Genomic DNA, 17,155 nt, shown 5'->3' on the forward strand with positions numbered 1-17,155 from the left:
GCAGTCTGTCGAGCACTTTAATTTGCAGGTGTCTGCTATTCTGTCCTATGACTCTTTCGTACAAATGGTGCAGTGCTCTTTTTGGACAGATGAGCGGTACCACATCAGGATACCCTTTCCCATAAGTTTTGATATTGCTTTCCCTGTTTCTCCCATTTTCTCTGTCCTTTACATTCCCCGCTATTTATAGTCATCTTTGCCTCACTGTTCAGTCCTTTCCTATTTTTTATATTGGTCTCCATTTTATTACTAGTCATTCCATACCCTCTTCATAGATCTTTTCTAAATACATTTTTTTCCATGTGCTCAGGTACTCTACCCCTCCTCTATCCACTGAATTGCTCCATTGCTTAGTTTTCATTCTTTCTTGATTCCTTCCCCCCTCATCTCCTTTTTCTGTCTTGCTCCTTTTCTACCTTTTTAGTATAATTTTGAGTCATGTTTTTTTTTACAAACTCTTCCTTGTACAAGATACAGCAATCTAGGGGGAGGGGGGAGGGGTTAGGGAGGAAGAGAGAAAGAAAATTTGTAGTGACTTAACTGAAAAACAAACATTTATTTAAAATTTAGTTTATCTTATACTACAATTACCATGCCTCTTTGGAAGTTTACAGCATCTCTTCTGTCATCCTCATTAAACTTTAATTGAAAACAGTCAATTGCATCTTCCGGCAATAGATATGTCCCTAGTTAATGCAAGTGATTTATCAGAGAGAAGATTTCCTTCGCGTAGTCCCACGCTGAATGGCAGTCATGACTGATAGAGCAGTTCTCTAGTGCAGTTGTTAACTGTTTATTAATAAGTGGTATTAACATTTTTTATTATTTATTTTACTGATCAATGTGAAGGCTTTAGAATTATGGGTCCCTTTAGGAACTGAGTAGGTACTTGCATAAAATTTGAATTAAATATGTGACTAGGGCTAATGTGTGAGTTCTATCTATAGGGAAGCAATTTGGAGCGTGCCTATGGCTAATTGTTTTAAATATGAAACACAATATTTTTATTACTTTATAAAACTTGTAGGATAGAATCTTTTTAAAAAATATATGCTATGTTTGCCACATGGCCTTACACAGTATTCCTAATTTAGTGGTTACTTGTTATTCAGGAACAATTTATGAACATTAGCTCTGTTCCAGATTAAAACTGCAGCATAAATGCAACTAATCAAGTTTTATCAAATTAGTATCAAATACTAATGGTGCAAAATAAAAGTGTATCTACAGCAAATTGAAAATCATTTTGAAACTACAAAAGGAGGATTAGGTTTCCGTGTAGACATAATTTTTAAAAATGACTGGCGTCCCATGCCACAGTTATGGGCATATAATGTGTAACTGTAATAACCTTTGTCTGCTCCTTTGTAAGTGTTTTCTAGACCACTCTAATCCTATTTGGCATATGTGGGTAAGCTGTAACCTGTTCTCTTTCCATCCACCAAATGATTCCACTTTAAATAGGGAGCTGAGAGAAGAAGAAGTTTTCAAATAAGAGATGTTCCACTTTTAACTCTATGAAGTACCTGTCCTATCCTATTTTAGAAAGCTAAATACTTTGCACTCTCTACTGCCTCCTTTTTTAGAGTGTGTTACTGGTTAAAGTGCATATAAGGCATAAGCACAGAACAGAAGGGTTATCTAACAGATACACTATTTCAAGATCTGCCTCTTCCTTAGAATTTATTTGTATTAGAATTTATTTCTTTTCTTTAGTAATAGTTTATGATATCAACTATTGCAAAAATGGGTTTGATTTGCAGCTTTTAGTTACAATTTAATTACAATTTGTAATTATAATTTATAATTAACTTAAAAAAAAGAAATAACGACAATGAATTAGCCCCAGTTTACTTAAAACCAAGTCTGTGCCTGCTCCAAATTTGGTACCTAGTGCTTTATAATTTTCTGGTATTAGTGACCAGGAACAAATTTAAATTTGGGCTGAATTAGAATCCATACAACGTAGTATATATTCTAATGCAGTGATTTATTAGAAAGATTTATTAGTTTACTACTCGGTTAAGTGAGAAGTAGAGGTGATTGAATCAAATGAGAGTTAAGATCACTATCAGTCCAAACTTTCAGCCTTTCGTATGTATCTTACGCCATTTGCTTATGAAAGACAGAAAGGAAGCTGTGGTTTCCTGAAAACCCTATCAGCGCACAATGCAAAGCTCTTGCCTCCCTCAGACATCCCCTTGGGTTTTGTCTTGTGGAGCTCAGACCAGAAAGGCCTGAGTTTTTTGCTTCTGCCAGGAGGACTCTGAGGGATTTGCTGCCTTTTCTCCCCGTAACATACTATGACAAATCATATAATGATGTGAGAATGTGTTTTGAGCAAAGAAGTATAGTACATAACGTATTTTGTGGTTGGGCAAGAGAAAGGAAGGGCTGCCTCAGTAAGTCCGTGTCCCAGGGTCAGACAGAGCCCTCAGGAGGGAGAAGGCACCTGAACACGCTCCACTGGGAGATGAGTCCGGAGCTGGCCAGGGTGGATGGGAGGACTGCAGAGACCAAGTCTTGAAGGCAATAGGTGGAAAGAGACACTTCTAGAAACTGGAAGGGTGATGCTGGGTTTCTGCAAGTCCAACATTGCAAGCCAGTTGCTGGACTGAAGGCTAAAGAGAAAGATCTGCCTTGATAGCAGGGGAGAGTTATTTTAACTGTTATGACTTGTCCAGCAGATTTGAGCTTCCTCTCAGCATTTAAGAGTTTTTGTTTGTTTGTTTTTTAGCCTTATTCTGGTAATACTTACCCTTAGAAATCTGCCTGGTATCTTCACAGATGCTAACATTAAAAACGAGTTGTATTCACTGCTTTGACTGCCTTTGTATCCCATCACACAAATTAATTACAAGATCAACATCCTACCATCTGCTTTATAGCTAATATGTTTTGGATGTTTATCCCTGTCTATGTGATAATAGGTGAGATTCACGTCATCCAGTTTTTTGGAGTCAAAGCTACTCAATCTTCAGCCTCTTACAGAGAGTGAAGAGCAGGCACTTCTTGTGGGAAATGTGTCTCACCTAATTTAGGATGAGATTAACTGCCAGTCTCTAGAAGACTTAGACTCCTTTGACACTGGAGGAGCCTAGTCATGATACAAGGCAGCTGACTTCTTCATCTGAAGTTGCACGGTGTGATTATTCCCTGTGCTTTTACTGTGTGACAGCAACTAATATGGTTTGACATTGCAGCATCGCATGTGGGTACGTGAAATGGATGCAGCCACAATTAGGATGTGTTCTGTTCCCTTTGATCTGCTCTTTGTCCTTCACTTCTTTGATGCTTAAAAATTTGTTAAAATGAATCATGATGAATTTGCCTCAGGTATTCTCATTTGTGATGATTGAGTGGGCAAAATATGTTTCAAGCATATTAGAAAGTGTAGGCAAGTAAGTGGTATGTTCACCACCCCATGTCACCTTCCCCTTAAACAAGAGAATAGTTGGATGTTTATAATTCATTACTGTAAAGTAATTTAGAATTTTTTTCTGTTTATAGAGACTCATTTTGGTGATACATAAAAATTATTGAATAAAGTTCATGTGGTTGTGACTGATGTTATCAGTGTAAAAAAAAAAATAAAGTCAGACATACGTTTGCCTTTTTCATTCTCAAGAAGGCACCAACATGTAGTCCCTGTAGTTATAGCGAGTCTCTTTAGGGATTGTATTTTTGTTATTGTTGCTCACATGTGTGAGGCACAGCTATATTTAGATTACTTTTGTTCTCCTGCACTCCCTAGGGTTTTTTTTTTTTCAGCAGGACAACATATTGCAGATATCTAATGAAATAATATTTACATATATTTACATACCTAGTTCTCATATTTTGGGTTTAAAGTTGCATGTTTTGATGGAGGCCTGTGAAAATTCAGTTGGAAAGCACCATTCACACTTGTTTTGGAGGCTGGTTTGTGCATTCTTGGGGGGTCATTACGTTGACACAGGCTAATGACAGAGTATTGTAAATAGGCCGAATTACCACACAGGAAAGAGGAGTGATGTTCAAAGAAATTTTGAATATTGGCTCTGCAACAAATTGTGCTGCTCTTGGGCTAGAATTATTCCGACCTTCAGGGATCAGACATGGGTTTTATTGTACTTTTTTCTTTTCTTTCTCATCTTTATTGCTTTAACTGATATTAGCTTCACAGACAAATGCCCTATGCTATCCTTTTTTTTGATAAGCAAGAAAGCCATTTGACAGGCTAGTTTGTTCCATTAGACTCATTTAATGTAAGAGCAAAAGAATGTTTATGCTAATAAAAATAATATCTTCCATTATGAAAGGCTGTCAGGGTACTATATACCTGTATAGTGAATATTTCTAAAGCCCTAGAGAAGCTTCATTAGAACTGTAACTTCTAATCTTTAAAAAAATCTGTATTTTTCAATTATATTTTCATTTTTATTAAGATACATCTTGAATATTGATATTTTTGGTACCAGCATGTGGTATTTGAAATTAATAATTAAGTTTATAATACATTTTTTTTTAAGAAATGGAACGAGATAGGTTTGATAGATTGCCATAGATATCCTAACATATTTTTCATTTTCAAAAGATATTTCCTGATTGTTGTGCTTTTTTATTTCTTAGAGTATTCCAAGCTTTTGTGCTTCTCAAAAGTATGACACATTCAGAGGCATTTCTCCTTTAAAGTGTTACATTCAAGACATCAGTGGCCATATTTATTTCAGAGCCTGTGCTCGGTGAATTTGAATTACTCTATTTGAAAATGAGCCTATAAAAAGTTTTTTCTGCTCTTAAAAGGTGAATCCATATTTTCCCCCTTTTTTAGTATGAAACAGATATTTTGGGGGTGTTGTATAAGACCACAGTATATAACAGAAGTAATGCTTGTGGTTAATATAGTATATACTTATCACTGAAGTAAAGTTGAGAAAAAAAATTCCTGTTACAAACAATATTACCCATAGACCATGGGGAGTAGTCAGCAAGTAAACCGTATTTTTTATCCTTTCTGTCCTAGCCACTCTTCATCCTTTTTATACATCAGAACTTACTGTTCCACTTCTAGTAATTTCATAGTAACTTCACTTCCATGTTTTTTTGGGGAAAATGCAAACTCCAGTGTTTTCACTGTGTACTTTCCACATTCACATTTAGAGTCTAATGTTGTCATTTTTCACAGTGTGGATGGGGTGACAATGTGAATTAATACCATTCCTTGGAAAACTGGCATTTGATCTGATCGTGAGTGTATGATTGCTGTTAGCTACTTTAGGACCAAGACCGTTGGGGTTATTCTCTGAGGTTTATGTACCTTTTACCTGCTAGTGCTGGAAGACGTGCCGGCTCTTCCCATTTCAAGGTCTTACAGGAAAACTTGAGTCCAACCTAGAGGGAGAAAAAGGCATTATGCTTTCTGTTGAAAATATAATGATCTCATTGCCACAGGGAGCAGGTGTTCTTACTTTTCTTTGAGTGTTCTGGGTAAAAAACTAGGTGCCAGGTTTATATTCCTGTATTCAAATCTGTGTGGGTCTTCTCCCTGATGAATGTATGTTTGAGGTTGCAATGAAAAATACATGGTAATGAAAAATGAGACTGCCCCAGAGCTACCTCCTACCTGTGAAACAGAGTTATGAAATAATAATGGTGAGAGTGATGCTGTAGTTGTCAGTCTCCTAAAAAGATGAGGATGTTCTTAATGCAGAGAATCCTACCTTGAAGGCAAATTTGCACACAAGGACAGTGCTTGAAGTCTCCCCATGGAGGCTAAGTTTATGCCTCACCAGAGATCAAAATTCAGCCCTAAAGCTAGTGATTCATCAGTTTAATAGAAAACGTCTTCCTCCGGGATATTTCTTACTTGTATCAAATGCATGAATGTTAACAATTGCAGCAAATACAATTGTTCACTGCTAAGTGAAAGCAACTCCAAAAGCTGGACTTGCTATAGAATATTGATAGTGTTTGAATTAGTTTCTGGAAAGCATTTTAATACTTAATTCTGGATAAAAAATGTTGTGTTCGGGTGTTTTGATGTGTCACTTTGAGATGTGACAGTCACATTGAGTTTTGTTAAATGATATAATACGAAATGATTAACTTAATATGGCATCTTTGTTTGGTTGATCTAAGTTGATAGTATGCTTTGAAAATTGCAGATCATGTCAAGAAGCCAGGAATAGAGCATTTTAAAATTTAAACTGAAGATAACTAAATCAGCAAATAAACTTTGAGTCATGTTATTGAGTGCGAGGAGAAGGAGGAAAGGAGATGTGCTGGTAGGTGTGTCGTTTGTGGTTCTGCTGATCTGCTCCTTACACATGGTATCTAATGAAATAAATGACCAAATGGACCCTTCATCATATGACGAAGGCTGATGTATGGCTCAGATAAAAAAAAAAAATAATTATTACAACTATATTTTGACAAACTACAAAATTGATTTTATTATTAAGTTTGTAAAAGGGCAAAGGAGATATGCTGGAATCTACATTTGGTAAAGTGTATGAAAGTTATTATTAATTGAATGGGAGTTTAATATATAATGTTGCTTTTCTCACAGGTTCTGAAATGCTACTTTTCTTGGAGAAACGCCAAGATTGGATATTGGGTTACTTAGGGATATTTTCAGAATAGTTTATGATTCTGAATATATCCCCAAGCAGACAATATGTACATTGTAGTGCTTCAGGATATTCAGTGAGTTCCTATGATTTCAGTCATCTGAAATGCCATTCCTCGCCTGTTTCTGCCTTGCCCCTGGCTCTCCAAATGAGAGTATTTCTGAACTGGCCAATGTCATCAGCAAAAAGCTGGATCACGTTTCCTGGTCTTTCCATGCATTTGTTCCTATGTGCTCTGCCTCGATTTTTTTGGAGAGTTGGTGGAATAACATTAGATTGAAGAAGACAAACGTATTCAATACAACATACGTAATTTATAGATGTTTATAAGTTGTCAATCAACCTACTCTATGAAGGAAAAGGCTGTCTTACATTCAGCATTATCCTTTTCTGTAGTTCTGTCTGCATTTGTGTCTCTAGCTTCCTGTAATTGCCATAAATGAGGCAAAGCATCAGACTTGAAGCTGCTTTTTTATGTGTGTGTGTCTATGTGTGTCTGTGTCTGTGTCTTTCCAGACCTGGGCTGAATAGGAAGCAAGGTAGTTTATGTTCAGAAATACTTCTTGCCCACATGGCTAGGAAAGGTCATCTGTGCTTCTGTTTCTTCAGCTGTATTCTCTCAGGTGACTTCTGGTGTTCCAAGGGTTTCAGTGCTGGTCGAGGAAAAGGTGGCTTCTAGCTAATCTGGCAGCTCTTCTTTGTTGGGTGTGTTGCAAGTAGCTTCACTGTAATCCAGTGAAGAGTCCAGGCCTCAAACTTTCGAAGCAGGCTTCAAGTGAATATTTGTGAAAGGCCATTTTTTTTTTTTTGTTTTTCCCCCCCGCCCCCGATATTTTTAAGAGTTCTCACAACATCCTAAGATCTACTTATTTATTATTTCTTCTCCCCATTACCTTTTTCTTCCAACAATCCCCTTTGAAAATTTCTCTCCATCTCAGTATGGAATCTCTATGCCATTCTTCTAACTTACTACATTTTTGTGTTTTTGCCATACTAACTTATTTTTAAGGCAAATAATTATTGTAACATACTATACTAGCAGTTTATTCAAATTATTTTATGGTGTTTTATATGCAGAAAGAGCCTATGTTGTATATGAACCCAGTGGGCAGTGCATGGGTTACTGTTACCTACTACTTTTTTATCTAGCAAGATACTGCTGGCATTTAATTACGTGAAAAGACATAGTACATCTATGTCAGCATGAATTAGTAAATAATATTTGTATAGTATTACAAGACCTATTAGTGTTAAATCACAGAATCACATGAAAATTTAGATCAGAGAGGGCTTCTGGAGTTCATACGATCCAATCTCAAAGCAGGGCTTCAGTGTTATTAATGTTATTTACACAGAAGACTGTCAAGAAGAAAGAACAGCAACCAAAAAGTATGCTGCAAGATGTAAAAAATCTAGACTCCAGCCACTGTGCCTGCTGATAAAGATGTGCTGTGAAACAGGATCAATTGATGCCTTACAAACCGTGGCAGAGACAACTGGATCAGATTAAAAAAAAAATCAAATTAATTAAATGTTCAATTCAACGGGTATTATTACTAATTCCCAATGAAATATTAAGAAGATTTAACAGTTCATATTTTCTAGGGATCTGATCTTTAATCAGATGTAGGGCTGGTGAAAAGTAGTCAGTATAATTCATTGCAATAAAAGCAAGATTGGTCCCTAGTTTGAAGTTCAGTTGGATGTTATATGAAAAACGTAAGTTATCCAAAGCCCATTTTAGCCTGGAAACTGTAGAAGACCAAGTATTTTCAGGGACTTTTGGCAATAATGGATGTATTTGCTTCAAATTTTATTGCATCTGTCTGAGTACTGCAGTGGGATGTGAGTACCACAGTGTGTAGTGATTTGAAGGAGCCTATGAACTTTAAGGATAACGTGGAGGGATTTTTGGTTGGTTGGTTGGTTGTTTTTTTTTTTAATAAGTGACTGAGCCATTTCTGTACTGCTCGTAACATTTAAATCAGTAAGAATAATGTGCGCTTCTGTTCTAATTAACCATGTATTCCTAGCCTTGGCTAATGACATCATCTTATCCTGTCAAGCCACTATCAAAGTCTGTGAGTCTGTGATTTTCTCATCCTTAGATTACAATTGACCTTTGCGGCAAAGCTAAATAAAGATTGCTGTAATAGCATTAATACATAAAAATTCATTTGCACCTTCCCCAGCTTTCTCTTCAAATACAATGGCGCTTAAATTCATACATGCACTGGTATATACCAGGTGCATTTGGGTGGTTCTGACAGAGGTGAAAACAGTTGTTCTCACTTCTTGTTTGCATGTCAGTGGGGTGCTGCACTCCTTATTCAGCTACATTAAGATTTGGAATAAAGTGACATCCTTCTGACCACTCCAGGCTCTTAATGACAAAACTCAACCCAAACACTGATAAATAAAATAAAACAAAACACTTGGATCAAAACTTAAATATTCTTATTTAATCTGTAAGACAACTGCAAGATGTTAAATATAAGAGCATGTAGAGTCTGCAGTTAGATAAGCAGTTTTCCATTTTGGAACTGTTTTTGTGTCATGTTCAATGCATTTATTGAAAATATACATGAGTTGTTTTTACTGTTTCTGTACTCCTCCAATGTGGCAGCTGGTTATTAGAAATAAGTGAAAAAATAAAATAAAATAAAATAAATAAAATAAAAACTTTTTATAGCAATCCTTTTATTTTCAGTGTTCTGTCAACTAAAAGTATGTATCAAGTATACCACCGAATCTTAAGGACAGCTCTTTTTCACAATTCTGAGAGGTGGTCAAGGTAATTGGAAAATATTTATTTGCCTCTTTAGCCATTTTTTTCTGAATGCAAACTACCCTTTGTTAACAACAGTTCCCCCACAACTACTTACAGACTTGTCCCTTTTTATTTCACAAAAAGCGAAATAAGCTATTTCCAGCTCTGTCACAACCACCTAAATGCACTTGGCAATTTTCCAGCAAAGAGCAAATGATGTATCTAGAAAGGAGATAAAAAGTTATCAATAGGCCCTGCATTCATTAAATTATCTAAAAAGCGCTCAGAGTACTCTGACCACCCGAAATGCATGCTGGCTGCTTTTCCAAATGGGCTTCACTCTGTCTTGTCCTCAGAGGAGGGTTCCTGTCCTTTGCTTGCTGCAGGCATCATTGCTGTGCAACGTGCTCCGAGCAGCACTGCATTTTACTCTCCCTATCAGCCCCCGCTGTAAAGTTTTAATGGGGCCACAAGCAGAGTTGGAGGGGCTGAATATATAGTTTTGGCTAATTATTTTCCTGGGGGAGGAAAAAGCAGCAAAGGTTATTTTGAGTACTAAAAGAAGCATAGGCAGTGAGACTCTGTTGCTTAAAAAAAAAAATTTACAAATTTAAATATATTCAGAAATCAAGAAGGAATAGAATGCTGCAGATGAAAATGTGAAACTTCGGGAGATCTGTGAGGAAAGACAGAAGATAATGAGAGAGCAAGGAAGCTGGCTTGCCTAAAACCGTAACAGTTCCAGCTGCATCTCTGCATTCATCCTCTAAAATATTGCCGATGCATAGGGACAGTGTGGTTTTGCGAAAAACATGTTCCCTAGGTGCTAGAGCAGTGCAAAATACTGGCAGCCAATTCCTTTCTATTTCACATAAACGTCAAAGCAGGCAGGGATCATCATTTCGTTTTGGAGATCTGTTTAGCAGTTGACAAGAAGAAATCTACCTTTTCTTCTTTTGTCCAGTTGCAAAATTGGGCCTGATATTTGAGTAGCTCATATGTCTTTTCTGAAAATAGTCTGCCTTAAGAAAACGGCTGACGGGTTGCTTCTGTTCACTTGATTTTCTTCCATTGATTCCATTGATGACCTTTTTTTCAGTGAAACTTCCATCTTTCTGATCTTGAACCAGCTTCAAGAAGCAAAAAAGAATAGGTTTATATTTATGGGGGGAAAAAAAAAAGTTCTCATTTTCAAGAATAACTTAATGCTTTTCAACTAAATGAAAATGTACTAGTAGAAATATAAAATCCACTCATCTGCCTGTTGCCGTGATGATGAAAAGTGACTAAATGATGTGCAAAAGATTCAGATATTGAAGCATTCGTGACAGTGAAATGTGCAGCTAAACTATGTCCGAGTTTCTAGAAACGGGTTGGTTTTGTTTAATGGCAGCTTGCTTTCCTATGCACATCTTCCAGGGGTACTTCTTGGCACAGAGCTTCCAGGTACCTTATGGACATGAATTAATTTATGCTTACAAACCCCTTGAGAGCAGTTTCATTCATTCTGCTATGTATTCGGATTACAAAATCAGAAGTTGACTGGCAAGCAACTTCCAGTTTATTTTAGATGAAGCTGTGTGTGATTTGGCCAAGGTCATGGAGAACATCTACAGAAGAATCCACTTTATTGAATCTTAGCTGCTGTGTCGCTTTCCCTTTATTCTGATGGTGAAGTGTAGGCACATGAAAAAATACTCTATTTATTCAAGATAATGTCCTAAAATGGCACAAATGTGAAATGAAAAGAGAAATGGATTTTATCTGCCTCACAAGGGAGGGAGAAATTGGTCAGGAGATTCATTTCAGAGAAATGAGTAAGTTATTTTGCTGACTGCCAATGGTGGGTAACAACAATGTAATTCAATAAGTGGAGGCTAGGTTTGAATAGATAGAAAATTAATCTTCAGCCACTGTCCCCTGTGGGATTTTCCTGTGGCAATATTGATTGCATTTCAGTTCCTGCCTTGAGAGAGAAATTGGTTGAAGTTGAATTTTAATTGTATTCACATGCCAGATTATTTTCTTTCAAAATATGAGTTACTTTTCTGAAAACAAAGTTTAACTGAGTATTAAAAGTGTAGCAACTAATGCAGCAATCTACTCAGGCTTTTGGTAGAAATTTCAAACTTACATCATTAATAACATTGCATTTTCTTTTATTCTTCTTTCTTTTCTTTGTTTTTTTTTTTAATTTGAATGTTGTTTACTTGTAATTTACACTTTTAACAACAGAGAACTACAGAATTCTTATTGAAAATAAAAGCATCTATAACAATTAATGGCTGTTGAAGGCCTGGCACAACATTAGTTTTGCTGGTCAGGAAGCGGCATCCTAAGGGTGTGCAACACTTAACTTGCCTATAGTGCTGCCCATATTTGCCTGTTGCATCCAGAACTAATTCAAACACCTTAGCTTTAAGAGTAAAATTCATCTGGCATGAAGGGACCTATAGAACTTTTATATGATTTGGTCATTTAGTGCATCTGGGTTGCTGGGGCAGATGGACAGATGGTTTCGATGTCAGGACTCTACATCACAAAATACTCACAGAAGGGTCAACAGCAGGGCTGTAAAATTGCCTGGAGTATTTTATGTAGTTCTGTTAGGTCCAGTGTCCTGCACTGGATAATTATAAAACACAGTTCGGTTGGAGCAAGTGAATCAATTGAGAAAATGGAGTTGATGAGTTGACAGATTCATCTTGTTTTGCTATTGTGGAATATTGGTGGGAAGAATAACAGACTCGGTCTTTGTCATTGTTGATTTAGGAGGAATGAGTATGCTGTTCGGAATGTGAGACTAGATTTTGAAGATGAAAGTTTAAGACTGCAAAGTGGATTACTTAAATCCTCTAATTTTCACCAGAGTTTACCCAAATTTTTGCAGTAGCCTTGAAGCTTCTTCCATAGCAATGAGTGATAGGAGTGGCTGAAAGCTAATAACTATTACATGGAATGAAATTAAAAATATCTAAAAGAAGAAAGATAACAATTTTATGTTCAGATGCTGAATTTCCACAGGATTTTCAACCCAAAATCTCAGTATACTATAGTTGCAAAACTTCTATTCAAGACCAGCTAGGAAGGATATACCCTGCTTCTCTCTTACTGCCTCCCAAGTATTTCTTGTGGAAAATCAGTTGGGAAAAGTCTCATGACAGCTACTCACTCTGGTGTTTTATTGTAATAATGTAGCTTGACGGTCCCCAGCAATCTTTTCCGAAGTGTTCTGTGAAAGCATCGAGAGGATGTAATTGCTTGTGCTAATTCCAGAACTAAATTAGAGTGTTAGGCTTCTTTAATCAAACGGTTTGCAGGCATGAGAGAAATTTTCTCACATTAACAATCAGTTGTTGAGATCACATTTGCAGAATTAGACAAACTCATTAATTTAAACAGCATGAAGCCAAAAGATAACTTAGGAAAAGAACTCCTAAATTTACTTAATGTTAGATAGCATTTCAGATCAGGAAAAAAATATCTCGTTTGAACATTTAGAAGAAAAGAAATGTAAAAATTGAGCCAAATTACATTGTCTGAAGCTATCGTAATATTATGTCACTTCAAAATCACAAAGCAGTTATAAATTATTACAGATTTTGTCTCTAGTTTACACATCTAAAGTAACTGTAATAATGTTACTTTCTTGCTGAGTTACAATTGACTCCCATTATCCTTTTGAGATACAGTGAGTGGTATACAGTGTCAAAACGTTTCAGGCTGTGTTGTACAAATATTTCCCATTTTTGTAATCCAAGTTCAAAGCTAGAACAGTACTTTCTTAGCAACATCTAAATGCAAAAGTCTGATATTTAGATGTCCTCTGGCAACCTGCAAACATTGTGTAGATATGTTTATTAGAACTGTTCCTATACATGAATGAAAGTAAAGGCCACTATCTGGCCTTAGATAGGCTAAGGAGGATAAGGTCTTCTAGAGTATTTTATATATTATATCAATTTATATTATTTAGAACCATAAATACCTGGAATTCACTTGATAATACAATTGGGACAGAGAAAATACCTACAGTATCATCTTAGTTTGGGTCAGGAGTTCAGTGAATCTGATTGTCCCATTTACTATGTTTCACAAAGCTGCAGACAGGATTCAGTTCAAATGAAACCAAAATAGAAAACGTGTTTGTCTTGATAAAGGCCATGCAGTCCTTGGGACCAGCTACAACTATTCTGAATTGTAACCTCTAAAATGCATTTATTTGGTTTTCCACCAGGTATTTCACTCTGAATACCTGTTTGTGCCGGACTATGCTGACAAATGTTGACACAGCCAAAATGGTAGAATCTTTTGTACATCATTTTATTGCTTGCAAAGAGGAAAAAAAAAATACCTTACTTTGAGTATTGGGAGTTGTGTCTTCCTTGCATTCTCATTCCCTGAAGAAGTTGAGATAAGCTGAGTTAAGTGATAAGGAACAAATTTAACTTTTTGCCATAAGACGCAGAAGCTGTGCTGTATAAAAATAACCCTTATTAAGTGTTCACCTTTTCTTCCAGAAGTTTAATAGACTTGCATTGTGAGACTCAGCTCACCTAATTCTAGGCAGCTGTTTTGCAGTTACCTACACCTAAGCTAATTGCCCTTGGCTACTCTTACAGTCAATGGAAACGAGGAAGCACATCTCAGTCATGATTCATCTCATGAGAAAATAGGTATGTAATTAAGATGGGATGAATTGCATTCCGAAAGTGCCTATTTCTGTTTATTAACTGTAAAGGCTGCCTGGGGTAATCAGCTCAGCTGTAGGCAACTGTGCTGTAAAGGACTGTAAAGGTCAGTGGTTAGGTGAAATGCTCCCTTCGTGTTTCTAAAGTGAACCACCTCCTTGAAGCTCTCTGAGATCACTGCTTACGCGTTTGAGCCCATGCTTAGTATGACATTTGTCTGAGCTCCTGTGGTGATGCAGATGAGGAAATTGCATTTCCATTAGATTTCTTTGTGAGTGACTTAAAATTTTAGTTGTCCGTGCTTTGATAGTGGACAACAGATGTGGTGGAAGTCTACGAACAATAACCTTAATACACATGAACACTTGGATGTCTGTGAAACATCAGACAGATGTTCCTTTGTCCGTGCTGTTTCTCAGAACATAACACATTTTAAAAAACTTATGACTCTGCAGTATAAAAAAATATCCTTGTAATTGCATGAAATTGCTGGCTTAAGTAATTATTTGGTGTCGTGGTTGATTCATTATTGGTCTAAGTGGCCATCTGAGTGTCCAGTGAGGCTAGCCGTTGTGCTGCAGCTGAGGCAGATGAAGATGTTAGCTTGATCTTCGCTGCCTCTTGCTGCTTTCCACGCTTCAGTCACGGCAGCTGAGGTAGAAGAAGCTTTGCTTTTCCAAATTTTTAAAAAAGCAGTCTAAAAGAGTGGAGTGAATTGGAAGGAAGCAATAAGCTATGATGCTGGCAGATGTGGCAGGATGATAACCTGAGGCAGGGAGGTTGTGGTGAGTGATTAAGTTTTGAGGACTCTTTCCATCCAGTCAGTTGTGGCCAGAAAAGTATGTGAGATTTTCTCAAGGATTTTTAAGAAAGCAGACCAGACCAATGATCAAAATCTGTTACAGTGAGAAGTTCTAGAAAGGCACTATATCCTTTTTTGAATCTTGATGTGTACTGCTATAGATCAAAAATATATTTATGAAATGTGCACTAGTGATATAACTTTAAAATTTGTGATCTACTGTATGATCAACAGAAGGAAAATTGAGATATACCATATTTATACTTCTGAGACTCCATAGAAATTATAATATGTAATTTATATATATATATATATATATATATATATACACACACACATACACACATGCCTAATGTTATGGGTGTAAAAATTCCATGTGCTTGTGAAATTTGTTAAATGTTAACATACTAAAAGCATTTTCTTTTCTGCAGCTCTTTGTTTTACTGAGTTGTACTGGGTAACTTGTAATTCATAATGAGTTAAATGCAAGTATTTTTGGACCTGGATAAAATCAGTTTGTTTACAGATAAATGTAAAATTTAGCTATTAAAGAAAGACTGAGTCTGTTACATAAATAGAGGCAAATGTGTATGGAATTGTTTTTAACATACTTTATAATATTTTGACCTGTACGTGTTTTTCTTTAAAAAGCCTGAAAAGAATGATACTGAATCTGGCAGCCAGAGAATCAGACCAGTATTTGAAGAAGATCCTGTTTTCCGGCGGCAAACTTCTTACCAACATGCAGCAGTCCACATACCAACAGATATTTATGAAGGCTGTAAGTAGCTTGTGCACAAAATAATTTTGTTATAAGAGTAAGCTTATTATTTGTGTCCTGTTCTTAAAAACAAATAGCCCCAAACCTATTTTTCAGCTCTGATTTTAGCGCAGGTGTGTTGAGGGTGTTTTGTTTGTTTGCTTTCCATTAAAACACTTTAGATATGTGCTCTGTTCGGGTTATGAGTCCTCTTATGTAGAAGCCATGTTTGGGTATGTATTGAGGAGAAAACGATTCATTAGGGAAGGATCTGAATTTCAGAAATGGAAGTACATGAGAAACTAAACTCTTAAATATTCCAGTTTTCTCATCAATTCTTTGTACTATTTTCTTATTCAGTATGAAATATTCTTCACTGCTCTCTTCTCATCTTTGCTGGAGTCCAAAACCATGTGTAATGAAAACATCCTTAAGTACCCCAAAAAGGGAGGTGATAAGCCATTCCCTGTGCTTTTATTTAAAGAGTATTGATACGTTGTTGCTAAACTATTATAAAACTTACCTGGCATCATTAGGATATTTTTTAAATACCATGTAAACTTTGATATAAGATTGCCATCATAACAATGTAAGAACAAAATATTAAGCACTAAGTTTGACATTTTAGATAGTATATCTTAAAATAATTTTCTCTCATTCAAATATGTATTGGGTAGTTTTACTGATACACAGTCCATTAACCTAAAAGTAAAGACTATGATTTCCATAGAAAGATACAACTTTAATATCTAATCAAATGATTATAAAAGATAAAAATTTGAGTTTCTTGAGAAGAGGTAGTTGCATGTGCAGTATATATGGCTCATGAGAAATTCATGGTCCTTTGGGACTGACTGTCATGTTAACAGCCAGAGAAGTGGACTACCTAAACAACTAATGATTTAGATCCAAAGACTGGGAGGAAAGATGCATCAACTTTAAGGCAAGAGCCCCTCATAGGATAATAACTATGTAACTTATAAAGGTGCAGATGGTGTTTCCAGAGCTAAAAACCTGAGGAATACCTATAATTTGCAGATTTAATACCAGGAAACACATAGTCATCAGCAGATTTATTTTACAGCGGCAAGTTCATATGTCACCTGAAACACAGTAAACAATCTGGAATACAGATTTCTGAAACTGGAGGTTAGTTTTCTTTACACGAGCAATTTTATCTGCATTTTTTTAACTAAAAAGAATGATGACATATCTTGAACACTGATACTGTCTTTTTTTTTTTTCAGTTCACATGAGTTAACTGTTAGTTTTTGGTAGAGCTTTCAATGCCTGCTAAAGCAGAAAACAGTTGTACAATTTGACAATTCTTTGATTTGCAGTTCCTTGACTACATTGCAGTTGGCCAGTCAACACTTAAAAAGAGATATTACAACAAATGCTTCTGAGAAAGGGGGAATGGGACTGCTTACAGCTTTTAGAACTCCAAAGTGAGGATTTTGCTGAGTGAATTGCACCTTGGAAAACAGATTTTATTTTTTTCCCTCTTACTGTCTATCTTTT

The 17,155-nt window shown here is 36.1% G+C and overlaps 1 protein-coding gene across 3 annotated transcripts in view; it reads left to right on the forward strand.

Annotated features, from left to right (window-relative positions):
* The window catches only part of CACNA2D1 (calcium voltage-gated channel auxiliary subunit alpha2delta 1), a 390,747-nt gene that overhangs the window by 210,807 nt on the left and 162,785 nt on the right, over positions 1-17,155 (forward strand). For all 3 annotated transcript variants that reach the window (XR_009959084.1, XM_062581330.1, XM_062581317.1), the window contains exon 6: positions 15,526-15,655. Coding sequence is in view for 2 of the 3 variants with exons in the window: in XM_062581330.1 (XP_062437314.1) it covers positions 15,526-15,655 (130 nt within the window). In the remaining variant the exon portion in view is untranslated. The remainder of the gene's footprint in view (positions 1-15,525; positions 15,656-17,155) is intronic.

Source organism: Rhea pennata, chromosome 1, assembly GCF_028389875.1.
Source record: "Rhea pennata isolate bPtePen1 chromosome 1, bPtePen1.pri, whole genome shotgun sequence".
NCBI classification, from domain to species: Eukaryota; Metazoa; Chordata; class Aves; order Rheiformes; family Rheidae; genus Rhea; species Rhea pennata.